The 18,024-nt window shown below is 47.8% G+C and overlaps 1 protein-coding gene across 1 annotated transcript in view; it reads left to right on the forward strand.

Moving 5' to 3' along the window:
- The window catches only part of TPCN1 (two pore segment channel 1), a 47,555-nt gene extending 30,205 nt beyond the window's left edge, over window positions 1–17,350 (forward strand). The window contains exons 12-29 of the mRNA XM_080355429.1: window positions 954–1,070; window positions 1,999–2,123; window positions 3,370–3,418; window positions 3,617–3,680; window positions 4,655–4,699; window positions 5,732–5,788; window positions 5,877–5,930; window positions 6,573–6,645; window positions 6,860–6,967; window positions 8,182–8,253; window positions 9,078–9,167; window positions 9,969–10,084; window positions 10,775–10,821; window positions 11,372–11,440; window positions 11,877–11,961; window positions 13,415–13,551; window positions 14,819–14,899; window positions 16,137–17,350. Of these exons, the coding sequence (XP_080211555.1) occupies window positions 954–1,070; window positions 1,999–2,123; window positions 3,370–3,418; window positions 3,617–3,680; window positions 4,655–4,699; window positions 5,732–5,788; window positions 5,877–5,930; window positions 6,573–6,645; window positions 6,860–6,967; window positions 8,182–8,253; window positions 9,078–9,167; window positions 9,969–10,084; window positions 10,775–10,821; window positions 11,372–11,440; window positions 11,877–11,961; window positions 13,415–13,551; window positions 14,819–14,899; window positions 16,137–16,259 (1,512 nt within the window). The 3' untranslated portion in view covers window positions 16,260–17,350. The remainder of the gene's footprint in view (window positions 1–953; window positions 1,071–1,998; window positions 2,124–3,369; window positions 3,419–3,616; window positions 3,681–4,654; window positions 4,700–5,731; window positions 5,789–5,876; window positions 5,931–6,572; window positions 6,646–6,859; window positions 6,968–8,181; window positions 8,254–9,077; window positions 9,168–9,968; window positions 10,085–10,774; window positions 10,822–11,371; window positions 11,441–11,876; window positions 11,962–13,414; window positions 13,552–14,818; window positions 14,900–16,136) is intronic.
- The last annotated feature ends 674 nt before the right edge of the window (window positions 17,351–18,024 follow it).

The following is an 18,024-nucleotide window of genomic DNA, read 5'->3' on the forward strand; positions in this document are numbered from 1 at the left end:
GCAGAACCTTCCCCATTCCCCAGACTGCTCCGCAATAACTCTGAGCGAATACTTCTAGAAATGGCAGCTCTGCTACAGATAGGAGTCTTTTAATGTTTAACCACAAGGAATGGAATTAAATCACAGAAAACAGGGTATGAGTATCTTTCAACTTCTCTCACATTAATATCATGCTTGGAGTGACATACTCAGTTTCATGAGATTTATTGTCCTTTTCTGTCGTCATTATTTATCATAAAATGGCATTTTATTATCTGGGCTTGCCTGAGATCCTTTGTAAATCAGTTTGAAGGGGATGGAATTACTGAGTGTGGCAGGACTCGGAGAGTGTGGGTAACTGCAGCGTGAGCGCCAGGCTGCTGTGCTGCCTCCTGCTCCTGGCAGCACCTGGGGCCAGAGCAGCTCAGGGGAGGAGGTGAGTGGTGGAAAAGGGGTTGCCAGAGGAGCTGAGGAATTCTGCAGCCCGAGGCGAGTGATTTGATGCTGGTAGTGGGCTTGGGTTTCACTGCTGCTGTCCTAGATGGAGGGTTGGTTTTGATGTGTGTTTGTCAAAGCTCCCTGGAAGTCCAGAGAGCAGCCCTCCAAACCTGCTTTCCAGGAAGAGATCTGGGCATTTTAACAAACATTTAGGTACTGTTTTCTGTTGCCACGTGTGGGGTTTAGCTTTCACTCTTAAAACCACTAGCGAGTGTTAGGAGGCCAGAAACGTCTGGACTGCGTCCTGAGAGTGGATCAGTGTGTGTGCAGTGTGCTCGGTGATCCCTTTGTGGGATCCCTGTTGGCCAAGGACCCTTGCTGGCTCCATGCTGCCTCAGAGTAGCATGCAGTGAATTCCTCCTGCAGGCAATGCCTCTTTAGCCTGGATGTTCCTGCCCGTTTGAGAAGCACCAGCTCAGGCAGCTGCAGAGCATACAGATCAAAACATGACTTTCTCTCCTGTCCTATCTCTGCAGCTTCTCGCTGTGGTGTTCGACACTTTCAATGACATCGAGAAGAGGAAGTTTAAGTCCTTGCTGCTGCACAAGCGCACGGCCATCCAGCACGCATACCGCTTGCTGATCACCAAACAGGTACGAGGCCCTGCGGGGCTGCCTGGGCTGCGGCAGCGATGTTTGGGGAACACCAGTGCTCTGGGGTGTTTAAAGAACATGTTCCAGAAAAGCTGGTTTATGTCTGTTGACTGTAATCATAGTCACCAGGGGCTACTGGTTTTTTGCATTTGTGTAACTTGTTTAGAACTGTTTCTGGAGAAAAAAACCAAACTAGTCTGAGTTTCAGCCCCGTGTAAGATTATGGAAGTGTCTTGATAAAATGAGTGAAATTTGGTCTGGTGTGCATGCAGTCGTTGATTTCTCTCTGATTCAGTGTGGGTCACTTGAGAACTCGCTTCTCAAGCACCGGTATTAGAGGAGGGGTGGGTTATACATGTGAAGGTCCAGAACAGCTGCCAGATACTGTGTGACTAAATGGTGCAGAAACTGAAGTGATTCACCCACAGACAGACGGTGGGGACAGAGCATTTGGGGGAGAGGGTTGAGTTCTTGTTTAAATTGTGGTGCAGCAAGAGAAATAAGGCCCAAAAATAATTAACCTACTTCTAGTAGATGAGTTCATTTTTAGGGCACATAGCTGATAGGCTTAAAAAGTGCCAGTAATGGGATCAGTTTGGCTGCCCACTGATTTCCCAAGAAGTGTGGTTGAATCCTGTTGCTTGGAGTATCTAGTTGGACAATTTTTCACATGATGGGGCAACAGGGAACAGCTCTGCTTTTGCTGGAGGGGCCGATTGCCAGGAGAGCATTCTGATCTCTGGGCCCTGGGACAATCTCAGTATGTTAAAGTAATAGCTTAGGGTACTTTTGGGGCTTAGTTATAATGGCATCTTATGATAATGTAGAAATCCTGCTTTAAACAAATCCAGAGTGGGAATTAAATGCACTAGCCTCTGTGTGCTTCTGCCCGATGTTGCTGCTTACGACAATGTTCCCTTGTTTGTAGAGGCCGTCTGGAATTTCCTTCAAGCACTTCGAAGGGCTGCTGCGGTTTTACAAGCCTCGGATGTGCGCCAGAGAGCGATATCTCACTTTCAAAGCACTGAATCAAAGCCATACTCCTTTGCTCAGGTAGGCCGGTCCTACTGCCGCACCCAGAGCAGGGATGCTGCTTCGCTCGCTGAAGCTAGGCTGTGCTTTGGAGAGGATGGCTGGGCTTACGGAATAAAACTTGTTTGGGATGTGCGAATAGAGTAACAGGATTGAAAGGGTTTGTCTGGGAAGCAGGGAGCTTGGAGGGGGGTGCACCCTGAGCCGAGGTTTTTCTGCGGAGGTGATGGAGTTCCTGCGTGCCCTCTTGTGGATACAGCGCTGTGCTGGCGCTCAGCAGCCTCCCTTTCCCACCTCCCCACCAGAACAGAGGAGCGAGAAATTGAGGAACAGTGTTAAAACCTGCAAGGAGCATTTCTTCACACAGTGCAGCCTCGCAGCTTAACAAGTTTGTTTGTTCTGTTTTGTTTTTTTCCAGCAGCTGGCTGTGTCCCCCAGGGTTTTGTTAATTAAAATCTGGTTCTGCTGGTGCTTTCAGGACTGTCATCCTCTGTGTTATGAGGCGGAGAATTACCATTCTGCTGGGTGGGTGCAGCTAACTCCAGCCAGCAAGGAAAAATAGGGAATGAGAGCAAGAGACCTTCTCTTCCTTTGTTCTGGCCAGAAACAGGCTCAGAGCGAGTCTCCCATGAAACTGGTGCCAATGCTTCTCCTTAAAGTCAAGTGCCACAGAGAAGTATTGAAAAAGACGGAGTTCTTAAATTTAGGCACCTAATGACACCATTAAGAGTCTGAGAAGTTCAGCATACTCGCTTTCAAACACCTAAAAGCTGTTACAGGCCTGACCCTGAGCACCTAGACAGGCACTCGTGTTTTATGAGCTCCTTTGCTTTCATGTCCTTTTTCAAATTTCATTGTTACCTTGAAAAGAAAATGTGCCCTAGAAAAGGACTATACAAGTAATTTAGACAGTCCAGGACCTCTTCATGAAGACTAGTACAATCTCTGTCCCTTGAAGATTGCTATCTAAGCCTCAGGTCTTTCCTCCTGATGGTAAAATTCTAGAGTTTAGTAGAGTGAGAGTTTCCTCTGAGGGCTGTAGTGTAGCAGAAAGAAATTAGGCTTTGTACCCTGCTCCAGCTATTGTCAGTCAATAACCTTTAGCCAGGCTGGGGAAAGGTTGGTATTGAGTTATATCAGCTGTGGTTGCAGTTCTAATAAGGAGTTAATAACTTCCAGGGACTCTCTACTGATGATGCCTGACAAGGACAATTAAGGATCTAATCAACTCCAGGGCTCTGATCAGATGCTTCTTTCTGTTTTGCAGTCTAAAGGATTTTTACAATTTCTATGAAGTTGTTGGCTTAAAATGGAAGGTAAATATTTATTGGGTGGAAAAGAGGGGAAGGGTGTGTGGATGGGAGAGCAAAGGAGGCCAGTGATTAAAGAGGAGGTGGATAAAGAAACAAGGGGGATCTGAAAGAAAAAGGTGATGGGGATAAGGTGAGTCTCCATCACTGCACATTATTTGTATGGATGTAATTGACTTCTGATCGTGGCTGTTCCACTTCCAGGCAAAACGGAATCGCGAGCACTGGTTTGATGACCTTCCACGGACAGCATTCCTTATTTTTAAAGGTAACAGGCTGGGTTTTCGTGACAGCGTGTGTTCAACTGGCAGGAAAACCATCACTTTACAAAGACAGGGCCCTCTGAAGGGACCTTCCCTTATGTCCCTGGTAAACAGCTGAGGAAAGGCCTACTAACTAACTCTCTGTGTATTCAGAGTCTCCACGGGAGATTTCTGCCATGTAAATGTTCCCTGTGTTCTGACCCGAACCCCAGCTTCCTTAAAATAAGAGACTTCTTGGCAGAAGCTCTGTGAGGAACCAGCCCCTGAGATCATGGAGGGCTGTATTCCTTTTCAGCACAGAGGTCGTATGGGGATTTGTGATTGCTGAATCTAGCCGAGTTTATAGGTTTGTGTCTCCGTATCCCAGGCAGCAACTCACAGCAGTGACTGTAGAGTGGGGTTTGTGTTTGTTCCTAGTCCCACGATGGTGCAGATGCTAGGGAAAGAGGTCTGAAATACCCATCTGTGTAATCTGTCTTGCAAATGTGATTTATCTCCCTGTTTCCAAGCTTCCTGATTGAATGTACCCATTCAGAAATAAGAACTTACCTGCAATTCTAGTTCAGTGTTGCATGCTGGTAGGTAACAGTTCATGATATCTTGATCCAAACACACAGCTGCCGTTGGAGTTCTGTGTATCTCCGCTGATGCGCTAAACCTTCCCTGCGGGCACCTGTGTTGTTCCAGACACAAGCAGTGCTTCAGCAGCTGCATTGACTTTTGTCCACACCACAAAGCTAGTACATAGGAAAAAAAGGCATCTTGGGGGTTAAGGATAGTGGGTTCATTGCTGCTAAAATTCTAGATGAAACTCAAACTGGATCCCAAGAAGTAAAAGTTAATAATCTGCTAATGTGTTTAGCTTCTGTACTGAGGAGATTGGTATGGATAAAGTCGATAAGGAGAAGACAGAGGAAGCTGTGTGTGTGTTAGGAGGAGTCATGTAAACATTTGTTTTGTCCTGCTTCCCCTTGTGCAGGCATCAACATCCTGGTGAAGTCCCGCATGTTCCAGTACACCATGTGTAAGTAGGAGTGACGAGCTGTCTCTGCTGGGCTCCCTCGGTCCCCTGGCTCTGATATGCTGTGTCTGCTGGCCCGCACAAGGACCTGGTGTGGTGGGGCAGGGTCTTTGCTCTGAGCTCGTGTACACATTCGGGAGTTTTGACAGAGAGGGAGGGAGCTGTGTACTCATACCGACCGCTACGGTCGAATGTCCTGGAGGAGCTCCTTGGTTCACATAATGTACTTCTGGGTCTGGTTCTTTAGGAATCAGCTTGTTGCGTTTGGGTAGGTTGGTGTGAGCCTTCACAAGCCTTGAGGTTTTTATTTAGCCGCTGGAGGATGCTGGGTAAGGAACTGCCTCACCAGTCAACCCCCTTCTTGTGCGTGCACTTGAGAAGGTGCAAGCAGCATCATTGCTGGAGGGATTGCTTGGCAACTGTACTGCCTGTGAGAATGATTCCATGTTCCTCTTCTCTAGAGGAGAGAGCGTGCTTACTCGTGGTGCTACTTGATATGTTCTAAATCTTCTGTTCCTACTCAGTATTATTTTTTTTTAAATGTTGCAGGAGATGCTTTTTGTACATTAGGATGCTGAACTAAAGAGAGTGGGATGGGGTGAGGAGATGTGAGCGAACAGAAGTCCTGCACCTTCGGTTCTCAGGATTTGAATGTTGGGGATCCAACAGGGCTTTGTCCTGTGCTGCTGGGGACCTAGTGGTTCTTGAGATCTCATTCTAGAACTAGGAGGAAGCTAAAATATACAGATAATAACATGGCAGAGTATAAGATAATGATGAGTAGAATGATTGAGCAGACCAGTGTTTTTAGTTTTGTTTCCTTCTGAAGATAAAGATACAGCATCTGTTAAAGGCCCGGGAAAAGTCAGGATAGAAGTTTTGCAACTCTCCCAAGTTATGAGTTCAATTTGTTAGTTGAATTGGAAACACTGACCCTGCTGCTTGTCCTATGTTGTAGTCTTTTTGTTAGCCTAGAAAGTGGATGTCCTCTGGCCCAGGACTGTGTTTGCTATGGGTTTTTACTTTCTTTTCCAGATACTGTGGTTGCTGTGAATGGAATTTGGATTCTTGTTGAAACCTTCATGCTGCAAGGTAGGAAACATCGCAGCTTGTTTCTTGACTATGGTGCTGGAGATTGAATAAAGAGAAGACTAGAAAAACTTCTTCTTGTGTCTTGCAGGAGGGAATTTCTTCTCCAGAAATGTCCCGTGGAGCTACATAGTCTTCCTCACAAGTAAGCTGATGCCTTCCAACAGAGCTGTGTCACTTCATAAGGAGTTGGGAGGGGAACAAACAGCTCTGTCTCCCGAAGATTTTTCAGTTTGAAATGAAAACTTTGCCACAGGTGTACAGACTAGTCCTAGAACAGCCTGGCAGGGATCATCAGCATCCACGCAGGCCCATGTGTGCTCTGCTGCAGTCACACAGCTGCCCCGCAGCCTGGGGAGCCTCTGACCTCCGTGCAGCTCTCTGCAAAAGCCGCTGTGTTGCTCCTAAAGCTGGCTTGAGCCCCCAGAGCAGAATAGCCTTGTTTGTTAGGCACAGCGTGCAAAGCGATAAGCTCCTCCAGACTTGTGAGAGCTCAGTGTGGAGTTGCTCATCTTGCTCTGTGCTGCACTGACTGTTCCAGGAGGCATTACCAGCTCTGATCTGGCTGCAGCTGGCAGAAATCATCATGAATACAGGAAAATGTGTTGATTTGGAGGGAAAATGTCTCTTTGACATCTGACCAAGAATAGGGAGGATGAATGAGAGTCTGTTAAGCCTATGTTCAGCAGTCCTGCACTTGGAGCACCACCCATCTTTGAGGACAAGCCTTTACATGAGCCCTCCATGTGATGCTGCCTCTTAATCTTTGTGTCATCTTGTTTTACAGTCTACGGCGTGGAGCTGCTCCTGAAGACCACTGGACTGGGGCCTGTCGAGTACCTGTCCTCGGGCTGGAATCTGTAAGCGTGTGCTGATGTTTTGTGAAAAAGGTGGCGAGTGTTGTTGGGTTAGGCTGACCTTGGAGATGAGTTTTTAGGCCTGTAGACGAGGCCATCAGCAGGCTCTTGTATCTCTTCTGCCCTTGGCCTTGCACATCTTGTTAGGCTGGAGCAACACCAAGTACCTCTTCTCTGCTGAAACACTAGGGCTAAATCATCATTTCTTTCTTTCCAGCTTTGACTTCTCAGTCACCCTGTTTGCATTCTTGGGGCTCATGGCACTGGCATTTAACATGGAGCCGTTCTACTTCATCGTGGTCTTGCGACCCCTCCAGCTGCTGAGGTGAGACGGGAAGGCTGGGGGAGGAGGGACGAGGTGGGGAAGGGAACAGCCAGGCTTGTTTTCCATCAATCGCTTTGAGCATCAAGCTCCTTACCAGGAGAGGGCAAGGATTGCTCTGTGGGTACGTGACCATGGCAAACAGGAATTGCGTGGGGTAATGAGATTAGCCGGAGTTATCAAAATGAACGATAACAAAAACTTAGGATGGGATACGAAACCCCGTGCTTTGGAGCTTAAGCTGATCTCTAATAGAGATCAAGGGATTTACCAGGGGCAGATTATCCTGTGTCTGCCTTTGCGGGGTTCTTACACCTCCTCTAAATTGTCTGATGCTGTTTGGAGAAAAGCTCTTCTGTCAGGGTGAGTCAGTCTGAGCCAGTTTAATAATTTCCATTGAATTACCAGAAATTACAGTTTTCAAAGGACGCTGCTTTCTAGGGTGAAGTACAACCCTGCTCTAACTGCATCTCACACTTGGAGCAAGACTGCGGCCTGTAACCTCTCTGCAGCTCGGTGAGATGGGGCTGATTAACCCTCTCATTTCGAGGTACACGCACCTTCGCAGAACGCTTTGAGAGCCATAGGGGGAAGGCATTTGAGGAAAAACATTGTTTTGTTAAAAACAAGCTAATGTAATTTAGCCCTTCAGTGAGGATTTCAAGAACACTTTATGACACTCGAGGGGGGGAAACAAAAATATGTTTTCTCCGTTGCTCCCCTGCCAAAGCCTGTGTTTGGCAGCTGTGTTTCCCTGTAAAGGCTGATGGAGTTGCCAAATCTTAAATTAACAGGCACAGTGTAGTTTTCTTTCATCAATTTTTATTGGGTCATGAGGGAAACACAGAAAAGCCTGTGTCTGAGAAGAGGAGTAATGAATCCTGACCCTATATGCACAGCTAGTTTATGTTCTTACAGTGTTTTTTTAAATAGCTATTTATGCATCACACTGTGTAAGAAGATGTACACGTTTCCTTGAGGTTCCTCAGTCGTGTAAACACTTAGTTGAATGTGTCATTAGCGTTTACATGGGACAACGGGACATTGTTAGGTGAACAGAAACCGCTTAGGCAAGAGCAGATCCTGCGAGTTTGGTGTCAGGAAACCTCCCATTCCATGAGCCGGCAGGTACAAAGATCTGTGATCCTCTATGTAACTCTTCCTAACACCACCAGGAATGTTGCAGTGTGTACATAACTGCTGGCTTCTCCTTTCAGGCTATTTAAATTGAAGAAACGCTACAGAAATGTCCTGGACACGATGTTTGAGTTGTTCCCCCGGATGGCCAGGTACTAACATCTTCTCTTTGGGTGACGGTGGAGAGAGGGGAGCGAAGGTTTAGTGTCTAGGGCTGGGCTCAGGATGGGGACCTGTCACACCTGCTTTATGCTCTTGTCTGCCAGTCAATTGTCACTGATTCTTCAGTGTGCTGTACTGGGGTGTTAAACCTCCGATTGCTTGGAGCAGGATATGGTAAGCAACACTCCAGCACCCTGGGCCACCTCCTGGCTTTTGTGTTAGAAGGATAACCAAGAATTGATGCTTGTTTAATTTTTCTCCCCCATCCCAGCTTTCAGTGAGAGGGGAGGCCCATTTTGGAGGAACATGGGCATGAATATACTCAGCCCCAGATGTTTCCCTGTCCTTAGTACAGCCACTGGAGAGCATTATTGTGAAACGGTGGGGCAGAAGGAGCTTGAGGTTTGAGTGAGGCGTCCTCAGACCTTATTCCCCAAGGAAGGGCTGTGGAGAGCGTGTTAGCTGGGGAACCCAGTTCTTGGCACAGCCCCTGCATGCGAGGACGTGGAGAGGGCAGAAACCAGTGTGTGTTGTTCTTTATTAAAGAAACTGTGGTTGTTTACCAGAAAAAGGCAAACTGGGAGGGAATCCAGGCTGCTCTTTAGTTCCTCTCTTCAGTGAGTAGCAAGCTCCTTGTCCAAGGACTTCTTGAATGAGAGCAGGCACAGAACTGCCGAGCCCCAGCGGCAGGCAGGGTGGTCTGCGGCTTCCCATGCCTTGGAAATTCCTTCCAGAGAAACTGGCCTGTGACTTTGTGTTTCCCAGCCTTAGCAACTCTTCAGCAGCACAGTACTCTCTCTGTTTTTGCCTCCAGCCTGGGTTTAACCCTGCTGATCTTCTACTATTGCTTTGCCATTGTTGGCATGGAGTTCTTTGCTGGCGTGGTCTACCCGAACTGCTGCAAGTGAGTACTGCAAATCCATCCCCCTCTGCAGTGGGTTTGGTGCAAAGCCAGGAGCAGGGAGGCTCCAGCAGCTTTGTCTCCATGCAGAGAAGGGACCAGAGGATGGGTCTGAACAGGGTTTTGTAGCTGAGGCAACATACTGGGAAAATGTAGGGGTGACACTTCACTCCTCTAGATCAGATTGGATGAAGTGGCTTTTGTGTTGCATTCAGAAAGGGAGGGAGATTCTGTGGTGGGGTTGGCTGGTTTTAATGAGCTCTGAAACTCGCCTCGGGTACCTGCACTGGGAGGACTTCTTCATGGCACACTACTTCCTAGCAAACCTCTACTGTGGCTGGGAGCTCTTGTAACAGCTGCTGTAGAGCGAAGTTGAGATTTTTATCTTGGTGACACCAGAGTTGCTCTGCTGGATGTGATACATATTTAGGCCTCACTTTCTACAAGATAAATTCACCTGGTTTTGGAAGCCAAGCTGGCCTGTGCCCTTTTCATCTTAAATGATGGCAGACCACTCAGAAATGCCAAGCTTTACAGGTGTGAGCCAAAGAGTGTAACTGAAACACTCATTTTATCTTATATAATATTTGCGGAATGATTAGAAAGACTCCATGTGGTCCCTGGGCTTGTGCTGAGCTGTGAAGGACAGGAGCTTGCTTTCGGAGAAAAAAGCAAGTGCTGGCCAAGAGGTAGAAAGTGCCATCCTGCTCACCACATTCTAAGTGTTTTAGTGTTTATAACCCGTGATATTTTCCTTGCTTTTCCAGTTCTCTTCTCATTCTTTGTCCTGGTTTCTCCAACCAGCACAAGCACAGTTGCAGATTCCTACCGCTGGGTGAATCACACGGTTGGCAACAAGACAGTTGTGGAAGAAGGTTATTACTATCTCAACAACTTTGACAACATTTTGAACAGCTTTGGTAAGGGCAGTTTTGTCCGTAGCAAAGGCTATTCCTGAGTGCATCTGTGTTCCTGCAGAGCTGGATGGCAGGACTGTAGTGCTCCTGTGAGCCTGGGACTCTCCCAGAGAGTCCTCCTAATGCACCTCAGACACTCAGCATCCTGCTTTTTCTGTCTGGAGAACTCCAGCTGACTAATCGCGCCATAAGTGTTCTGCAAGGTAAGCAGACATCGCTTAAAAGCCAGCGTGAAGCCAACAGATCTGTTCTGACTGGTGATCAGACCAGATTTCCAGAGATGTTTAAGGAGGCTTTAAGTAACTACCTTCCTAAAGAACCAATAGTGATGCTAATACATTTCTTTAAGCCCACTGATGAGGAATAATTTGAATGCGTTGATTACTCTCTGTGATTTTTCTTAATGTGTGAGCAGAGGTGCTTATCTCCTGGAGATTTCAGAGGTCTCCACACTCTCTGATTAAAAGAATCAGGTCTGTTTCTGATTCTTTTAAGAAATATAGTTTAAACCATGCTCCTGATTCTGTAGGTCTAACCCCCTTTGTCTGAAATAATTGTATTGGTGAGATTTACTGGCTGTATTGAAACTTCAGTGTCTTGTGTCAGTCATCCCTGTCAAACACTTTGTCTAAGAATCACTAGAGTAGGTTCAGCTGGATAAATTGTCTGTATTTTTTTCTCTCCCTTGTACAGTCACGCTGTTTGAGCTGACAGTCGTCAACGACTGGTACATCATCATGGTAAGTAAACCTCAGCTGCCGTGCGTGTGTGGACAGCACACACGTCACTTGAGCTAGATCTTCCATGCCACCACTGCTTTCTTCCCCTAGTGACTGGAGATGGGCCCAACATCGTCACTTCTTGTTGCCAGACGTTTGCTCCCGATCGCTGGGTGATATTTGACATCTGGCATGCTGCTGGGCTTGTTTTCTTGGGAATCTTGACCAGCCTTCAGCCTGGGTTTCACAATGCGGACAAGTGAAGTCATTCTGTATTCCAGCTTGTCCCCCTGCTGTCCAGGCTGTGTTCTCACAGCAGCAAGGGTACAGGCAGCCACAGGCTTAAAATGTTCTGTGCGTTTGCGTATAGGAACCTCTGTGTTAGCTTGAGAGGCAGGTGAGCTGCGAGGAGCAGCTGGGGCATTGGGCATTGCACAGGCAGCCCCGGGGGCTCACTGTGGAGCTGTGACAGGCAGATCGTGGTTATGCTGCTTTATGTCTGTTGACAAGTGGTTAACAGCAGAGTCTTCCATTTTTTGTGCACTACTGATTTCTTCCCTCTCTTCTTTAGGAAGGGGTGACATCCCAAACCACTCACTGGAGCCGTCTTTACTTCATGATCTTCTATATTGTGACCATGGTAGGTTTCTGGATGTGCTTCATGCATCAAATAGTGGGGCTGAGGAGGGGAGGCAGCTTTTGCTGTGTTCCAGAGGGAGTTTCCATCCCTAAGTGAGGACAACTTTGCTCAACTACATAAACGCCTTCCAGAAACAGGTGTGAGTCCTCATCACTTGCAGAAAGTTGAATTTGTGGGCACTGATAAAGCTGATGCTGCATAAATCTGGGCCTGGGAAAAGGACTACAGCATCACAGTTTTGCTCTGTCCCCTTTCTGGTTTACTGTCAGAAGTTTGCTCTCAGGTTGAAGTATGACCTGTGCATCCCCTCTGCCGTGGAGATGCTGGGGAATGTGGAGCTGAAGCACAGACCGAATGCTCAGATTCCTGTTGAAGTGGGCTGGAAGAGTTCCCCAGCAGCAGCTTCCTCATCTCCTCTGCTCTTGTCCTCTCCCAGGTGGTGATGACGATCATCGTGGCTTTTATTCTGGATGCATTTGTCTTCCGCATGAACTACACTCGGAAGAACCAAGATTCAGAAGGTCAGAACTGGGGACTGGTTGACTTACAGCGGTGTGTCTTATGTCTGTAGGAGAGAATGGGCTTGGCCAGCAAAGACCAGATTGTTTTTCTTTTTTTACCCTGACTTTTTAAGTCATTATTATGCCTTTGTGTGATATTTCCATCTGGCCTTTCTGCTCTGTCCCAGCACTCCCCAAAAAGTGTGTGTGTATGCGTCTGCCTGGATTTATGTAAGTGTCTCTGTGTGTCCGCACGTGCTTATACATATACACTTCAACTACTTGAGCCATTGCAACAAAATTATTTGAAGATAGGAAGTTCACATGCATTTCACAAAAGAAATCTATGAAATATTACTGCACTTCTGTAGCAAAACTCAACCAGAGATCTTACAGGAAGACAATGTGATTTTTCTTTTAAAAACAATTTTCCCTCCTCACTAATATGCTCAGTGGCACCAGAACTTGTCTCCAAGTAGCTTGTCTGGCATTCAGGCACCAAAACGCTGGGTGCAGGTGGTTTGCCACCACTCTTTGCCATGACATAGAGGGCAACAGACACTCTGTATCCAATTTTTTCCACATGTCCTGGTTGTACTTAGACTGGTGACTGTGTACTGGTGTTGGACATACCTTTCTGTACCCTTCAGGAACTGACAGTCTCTCCATTGCCGCACTCCTGTTAGTCACTGCTCTTACTCACTGTCCTTCATCTCTCTAAAGCTGCATGTAACTTCATGACCTGCTAATTTAGGCGCCATAAACACATTAATCTCTACAGTCCTTCTATTCCTCCAGGTGATCTACACTCAGACTTTTCTGTTCATTTTCCAGGCAAAGTCATCTGAATAATTACTTACATGTTTCTGCAGGAAGGAGATAGAGCTAGTGCACTCTCATACATTTAATGCTGGAGAGTCTTTCTTCCCTGCAAAAACACAGTGAAGGCCCCAGCCAGAAGCAGTTTCATCAGCCCCTCATCGTTTGCAGGGGACAGGAGATGCAAACGTGTGGCACCTGCCCACAGGAGGGGGTGCTGTTAGTTACAGGGTGCTCCCTCCTGAACCCAGCTGGATGGGTGCAGTGAAGAATGTTCATCAGCACTGGGCTCCTGAGCTGCTTTAGGCAGTTCACGGTCAAAAGGTGGCAATTCCTGTGTGATCGTTTGCTTTGCTGGTTAATTTACAGGCAAGCAAAAAGCTACAAGATTTATTTGTTGTTTTAAGATACTGACAAGCCCGATGTTTTAAAAAAGCTGAGGTGCTTGCTGGTCCTACACACAAGTTAACTTCCTCCCTGCCTTGTCGAGGGACAAGGACATTTTTGTTCTAATCACAAAAGTAGGTACAGACTGTGCCTGCACCTGGCTTGCTCCTGGGTGCTGTTAAGCTTTGCCTTCCAGGATTATTGCAGTAGATGATGAAGCAACGTTCATCCTGGAGACATTTTTTTTCCCTCTTTCTTGCCTCTTCAGAAGACAATGGCATTGTGCTGGAGAAGGAGATCTTCAAGGAGGAAGTGGTTGGCATAATCGAGCTGTACAAACGGAGTTCAGCTGCCACTGAAACCGCTGAGCTGCAGAAGATCGTTTTGCAGATGGACAAATATGGGGTAAGAGGAAAAGCTTTCTGCAAGTTCTCAGTTTTGGGGGAGGGAGGCGTGCCAGGGCTATGGATGTCTTTGTGCTGGCTTAAGAGAGGAGCTGCATGTATCACCTTAGTGTTGAGAGCTGAGCTGCTGCAGGGACCCCACAGCACTGGCACCAAGTTTTGCTGCTCTAGAAAAGCAGCAACTGAATTTCCTCTACTCTCTGAATAGACTTAACAGAGGCTCGTTGCTACAACCCACAAACTTCTCTTAGAACAGTCCTGGCCCAGCATCAGCTGGAAAAAGCAGATTGATTTTTCTCTAAGGAAACTACTGTCTTGTAGTTCTCCTGCCTCTCTCATCGCACACCTGGGCTTGGACAGTCCTGAAGCATGATGCAGCAATCCGATGGTATCGATTCCAAACCCCAGCCTTCCTTTCTCCATGGCGCTGTGTACATTTCCATTCCAAAATAGGATGGGCAGTTGGAAAAATGAGCTGAGCTGGGTAACTGCTCTTGTCTCAGAACTGTTGTCTCATGCATCTGGGAAGAGCTTAAGTGGTTATTTCAATAATACCCATTATATTCTTGGATCTCACTACAAAGCACAGGTGCTACAGTCTCTTAGGCAACCTTTATTTGCTTTGGTTGGCTTGGTAGTTGTACGCTGAGCTCTTGTTCACACAGACAAAATTCAAAATCGTGACAATGATACTGATCAGAAGCAGTTTTCGAGGCAAACCAAAGGAAGGCGATGTCCTTGGCCTTGCAATGGAGTCCAGAATGATGATGCCAGACCTGATTTTTCTTTTGCTTCTCAACCATGTTCATATAACTCATGTGGTCACAGTGTAATTTAGACTTCAGCTCTTTGCTTACACAATTTAAGAAGTCCAGGCCCACAGAGTAAATGTGTGGTCTAGCCAAGTGGGACCTGAAATTGTTCTTAGACGAGATCTTATTTGGAAGCTTGGGTCTGAGCCTTGCTCCAGGCACTGATGTTGTGTTCATCTCACTACAGTAAGCACCAGACACATCTGTCCAAGCTCCAGCTCCCTCTGTTGCCTTTGGGGATCTGCTCAGTGTGACTCAGCCTGTATTTGTTTAGGTGATATGCACCCTAAAACGCCTTTCCCCTGTGATATAATAAGAGCCCAGGATAGTCCGAGCTCACCAGTGGGTGATGGGTGTCTGCATGCAGGATGCCTGAAGTTGCTGTGAACTGCTCAGTGACTGATGAAAGTATTTTTGTGGGTATTTTTCCTCCTTCTCCTCCCCGCAACTCTTTAGCAAATGTCAACGCTGTTTCTGGGACGCAGATCAAGGACCAAGAGTGACCTGAGTATGAAGATGTATGAGGAGGAGATCCAGGTATGTGCGCCTGAGTTGGAAATTTCAGCAAGTCTGTGGTGAGCAGAACATCACTTAGAATAACAAACCATCCTTTGAAACACCAGAGGCCTTCTTCCTCCAGACCCTGGGCAGGCAGCTCGGTGAAGAGAGTGGGCAGTAGATTAAATATATTTCAGATTTATCCATTCTGGCACTTGGGGACTTTATTAAACCACAGAGGAGCGTGTTGGAGCCTCCTCAGCAGGTCCAGGTGCCTGGCTGCCAGGTTTGTGTCGGCAGAGCCGCGGTAACGGGGCGCTTGGCGTGTGCGTCGGCATCCAGCCTGGCTGAGCTCCCGAGGGGTTCGCTGGGGCCAGGAGCACATGCGCGGCGTGTTCCTGGGGCTCGGCTGCTGAGCGCTAATTAGTTAAACCAGTGGAATGTGATTGTGCTTGAGCTTGGGTGTGTCTGTCTGACACAGAGTGTTTCCCAGGCGAGTGCTGCTTGGTCGTGAGCAATGCTGCCTGGTTTGCCGTCAGAATTACACTAACAAGGATGGGAAATGCTTAAATCAACAGATTCTCTGGATTGTTTGGGGCATTCCTGCTGATGCCCTTCGTGGTCAGGAGCTTTATGCCGTGGATTTGGTCACTGTAGTGCCTGCCAGACATTCACCTCCAGGTTGAAGGTCATGGGCTAATGTAATGATTAGTACTGAAAGAATTAATCTTGTAATCTTTTGAATCTGTCCTTTGTCCCTTTGGCAGCTAGCTTGGGGATGAGTCTTCAGCCCCCTAACAAAAATAAACATGTTATTTACTGTGTAGCTGGATGAAAACCTGCAGAGAAGCTCCTCGCCTGTTCTGCCTGGTCTCTGATTCAGGGATATAACATACTGTAACACCCTGGGTGCTGCCCAGTGCTGGGAGCCACTCTGTAAACCTCAAACATGCCTGTGACACCAGTACTGGAGTCGTGGACATTCAGGAGGGACATCCTGAGACAGGGAAGTTTCCTTGCCCGGGTTTCCCAGTTCAGCCAACTGTAGCTGAGCCACAACTGGTGCTTCTTGCTTGGACTGCAGGTGCTGAGGTCTTGGTACATCTGTCACAGTCATACTGGAATTAACCAGGTTGTTGTAGGTGGTTAGGCTGGGTCCAGGGCTTTGTGCCTGAGCAAACGTGCCCTTGCATGGCACAGCAGCCGAGGGCTCTGCCGTTCGGGGTCCTGGCGTGGGGCAGAGCCTGATCTCGGTGTGTCCGATCTCCTTTTGCAGGAATGGTATGAGGAGCATTCCAGAAAAGAAGAATCTCAGACACCGTTGCAAGAGCCTGCATCTGCTTCCACCAGCTCTCTGAAGCCCCCGAGCCTCCGGCAGCGCTCCCAGACTGTCATTTAGGCCTAGCTCCTGCAAGCCGCCTTCTATGCAATAACCTAGAGTATTACTTCACAGCGTATATATTGGGATGATGTATATAGATCCATTCAGTGTACTGTTCAGCTTTAGGGTTTAAATCTTTTCCCCTAGCGAGTGGATTACTGACTAAAAAACAGAGGCCCGGGGGACTCTGTGTAAGGCTGCTACACCCAGATGGAGCGTGATGCTCAGCACAGAGCGAACATCTCGGACAGAACAGAGACCTTCTCCCTCCGAGCCGCTTCCCAGGCCCAAGCCTGCTGTTCCATAGCAGTAACAGACCCAGCGGAAAGGGATGTGTAATCCATTAACAGCAGGAAACGCGCTGAAGCCACCTGCTTAATAGTAAAACCGTTGCCCTTTTGGAAGATCTCTTTTGCTTAAAGGGTATCATTAGCCTAGGAATAAAAGATCAGGGAGTAAGTTGTTTTTTCTCCACCCTCCTTATGCAAAGAAACGGGAGGTGGTGTGAACTTTCAGCACTTTTGAAGAGCAGTCTGCCTTTCCCCTCCTTTTTGGCACACCTAGATGCTCTCCCTGTAGCAGATCCAGCTCTGATTATTGAATTTAGCCATCTGATTATTGAATTTAGCAGTGTGAAGGCCAGCAGCTGATCGTGTTACCACCGTAAGTGGGACAAGAGTTGGGGGAGATGAACGGTGTGTCTCTGCTGTGACTGTTCAAGTTCTGCCCAGGGTGCTGCCTGGGATTGGGGTCACCTCTGCAAACCCCAAAGCCCCTGTCTCTGGGCAGTGAGGGCGACATTCCACAGGGTGATGGTCGCTTTGACCTCTGTCACTCGGCCACCACCTCTGTAAATGACGAATCTCTGGCTGGTCTTTAGTTCAGATAAATGACTAGGAGGAAGAAATTGAATGTTTTGCAGCTCCAAATCTGGCTTAGTTCTGCATGGCTTTGGGTTAAGGAGAGCTTGTGAGCATCAGTGCTGCTGGTTAGTCCTCAGCCAGGTCACTGCTGTGGTCACACAGCACAGCAGTGTTCCTCCCTTACTTTCACCCATGCAGAAATGTTCCTCAGGCCAGCAAACACTGACTGAGGAGGATTTTAGGAATATTCACTAAAGAGCTTGACTGTTCCTTGAATGTTGGATGCAGGAGGAATGTGGAAGATGATTTTTCTCTCCACTCTGCTTTTCTGCAGCTGGCAAGGAGGCAGCCAGAGCTGGTAGGTGAGGGGTGGGAGGAAAGGGGGGAAAGAGATCCCTTCCTAGCTCTTCCACGTCTGTTCGGTGATCACAGCAGGGTGTGTCATCACTCGTGTTCCATTGCCCGTAAACCGATGAGAACCTGTCCCTGTAAGTCCCTTTTTTCCCCCCGTCAGCACAGAAAGTGCTGAGGGCTGGAAGTTCTCTGTCAGCTGGGAGGTTCCCGTCAACCTCTTGCTGTTGGATCTTTTCTCAGGTTCAGATGAAGAGCAGAGCTTGCTGGGGAGGCTTTTTCCTTCCCCCAGACAGATCGGGCACTGGCAGATCTGTGTGCCCCTTCCCTTTCTCCCATACACCTGCTTTTTCCTTGGTAGCCACATGGCACAAGGAGTGATCGTGCATAGCAGCATGTCCTGGGTCAACGAGACTTTCAAAAGTCAGCAAGACAGAGCTGCTTCTGCAAAATCTCTCCCTGCATAGCGTGGTGGGAGCATTTGGGATACCGGAGAGAGCGGGTGAGCAGCGGTGGGGCAGCACACACCAACCTCTGCTCTCAGCCCTTGCCAAGTTCCCTGGGGGCAC

This window comes from Nesoenas mayeri, assembly GCF_963082525.1.
Source record: "Nesoenas mayeri genome assembly, chromosome: 17".
Classification (NCBI taxonomy): Eukaryota; Metazoa; Chordata; class Aves; order Columbiformes; family Columbidae; genus Nesoenas; species Nesoenas mayeri.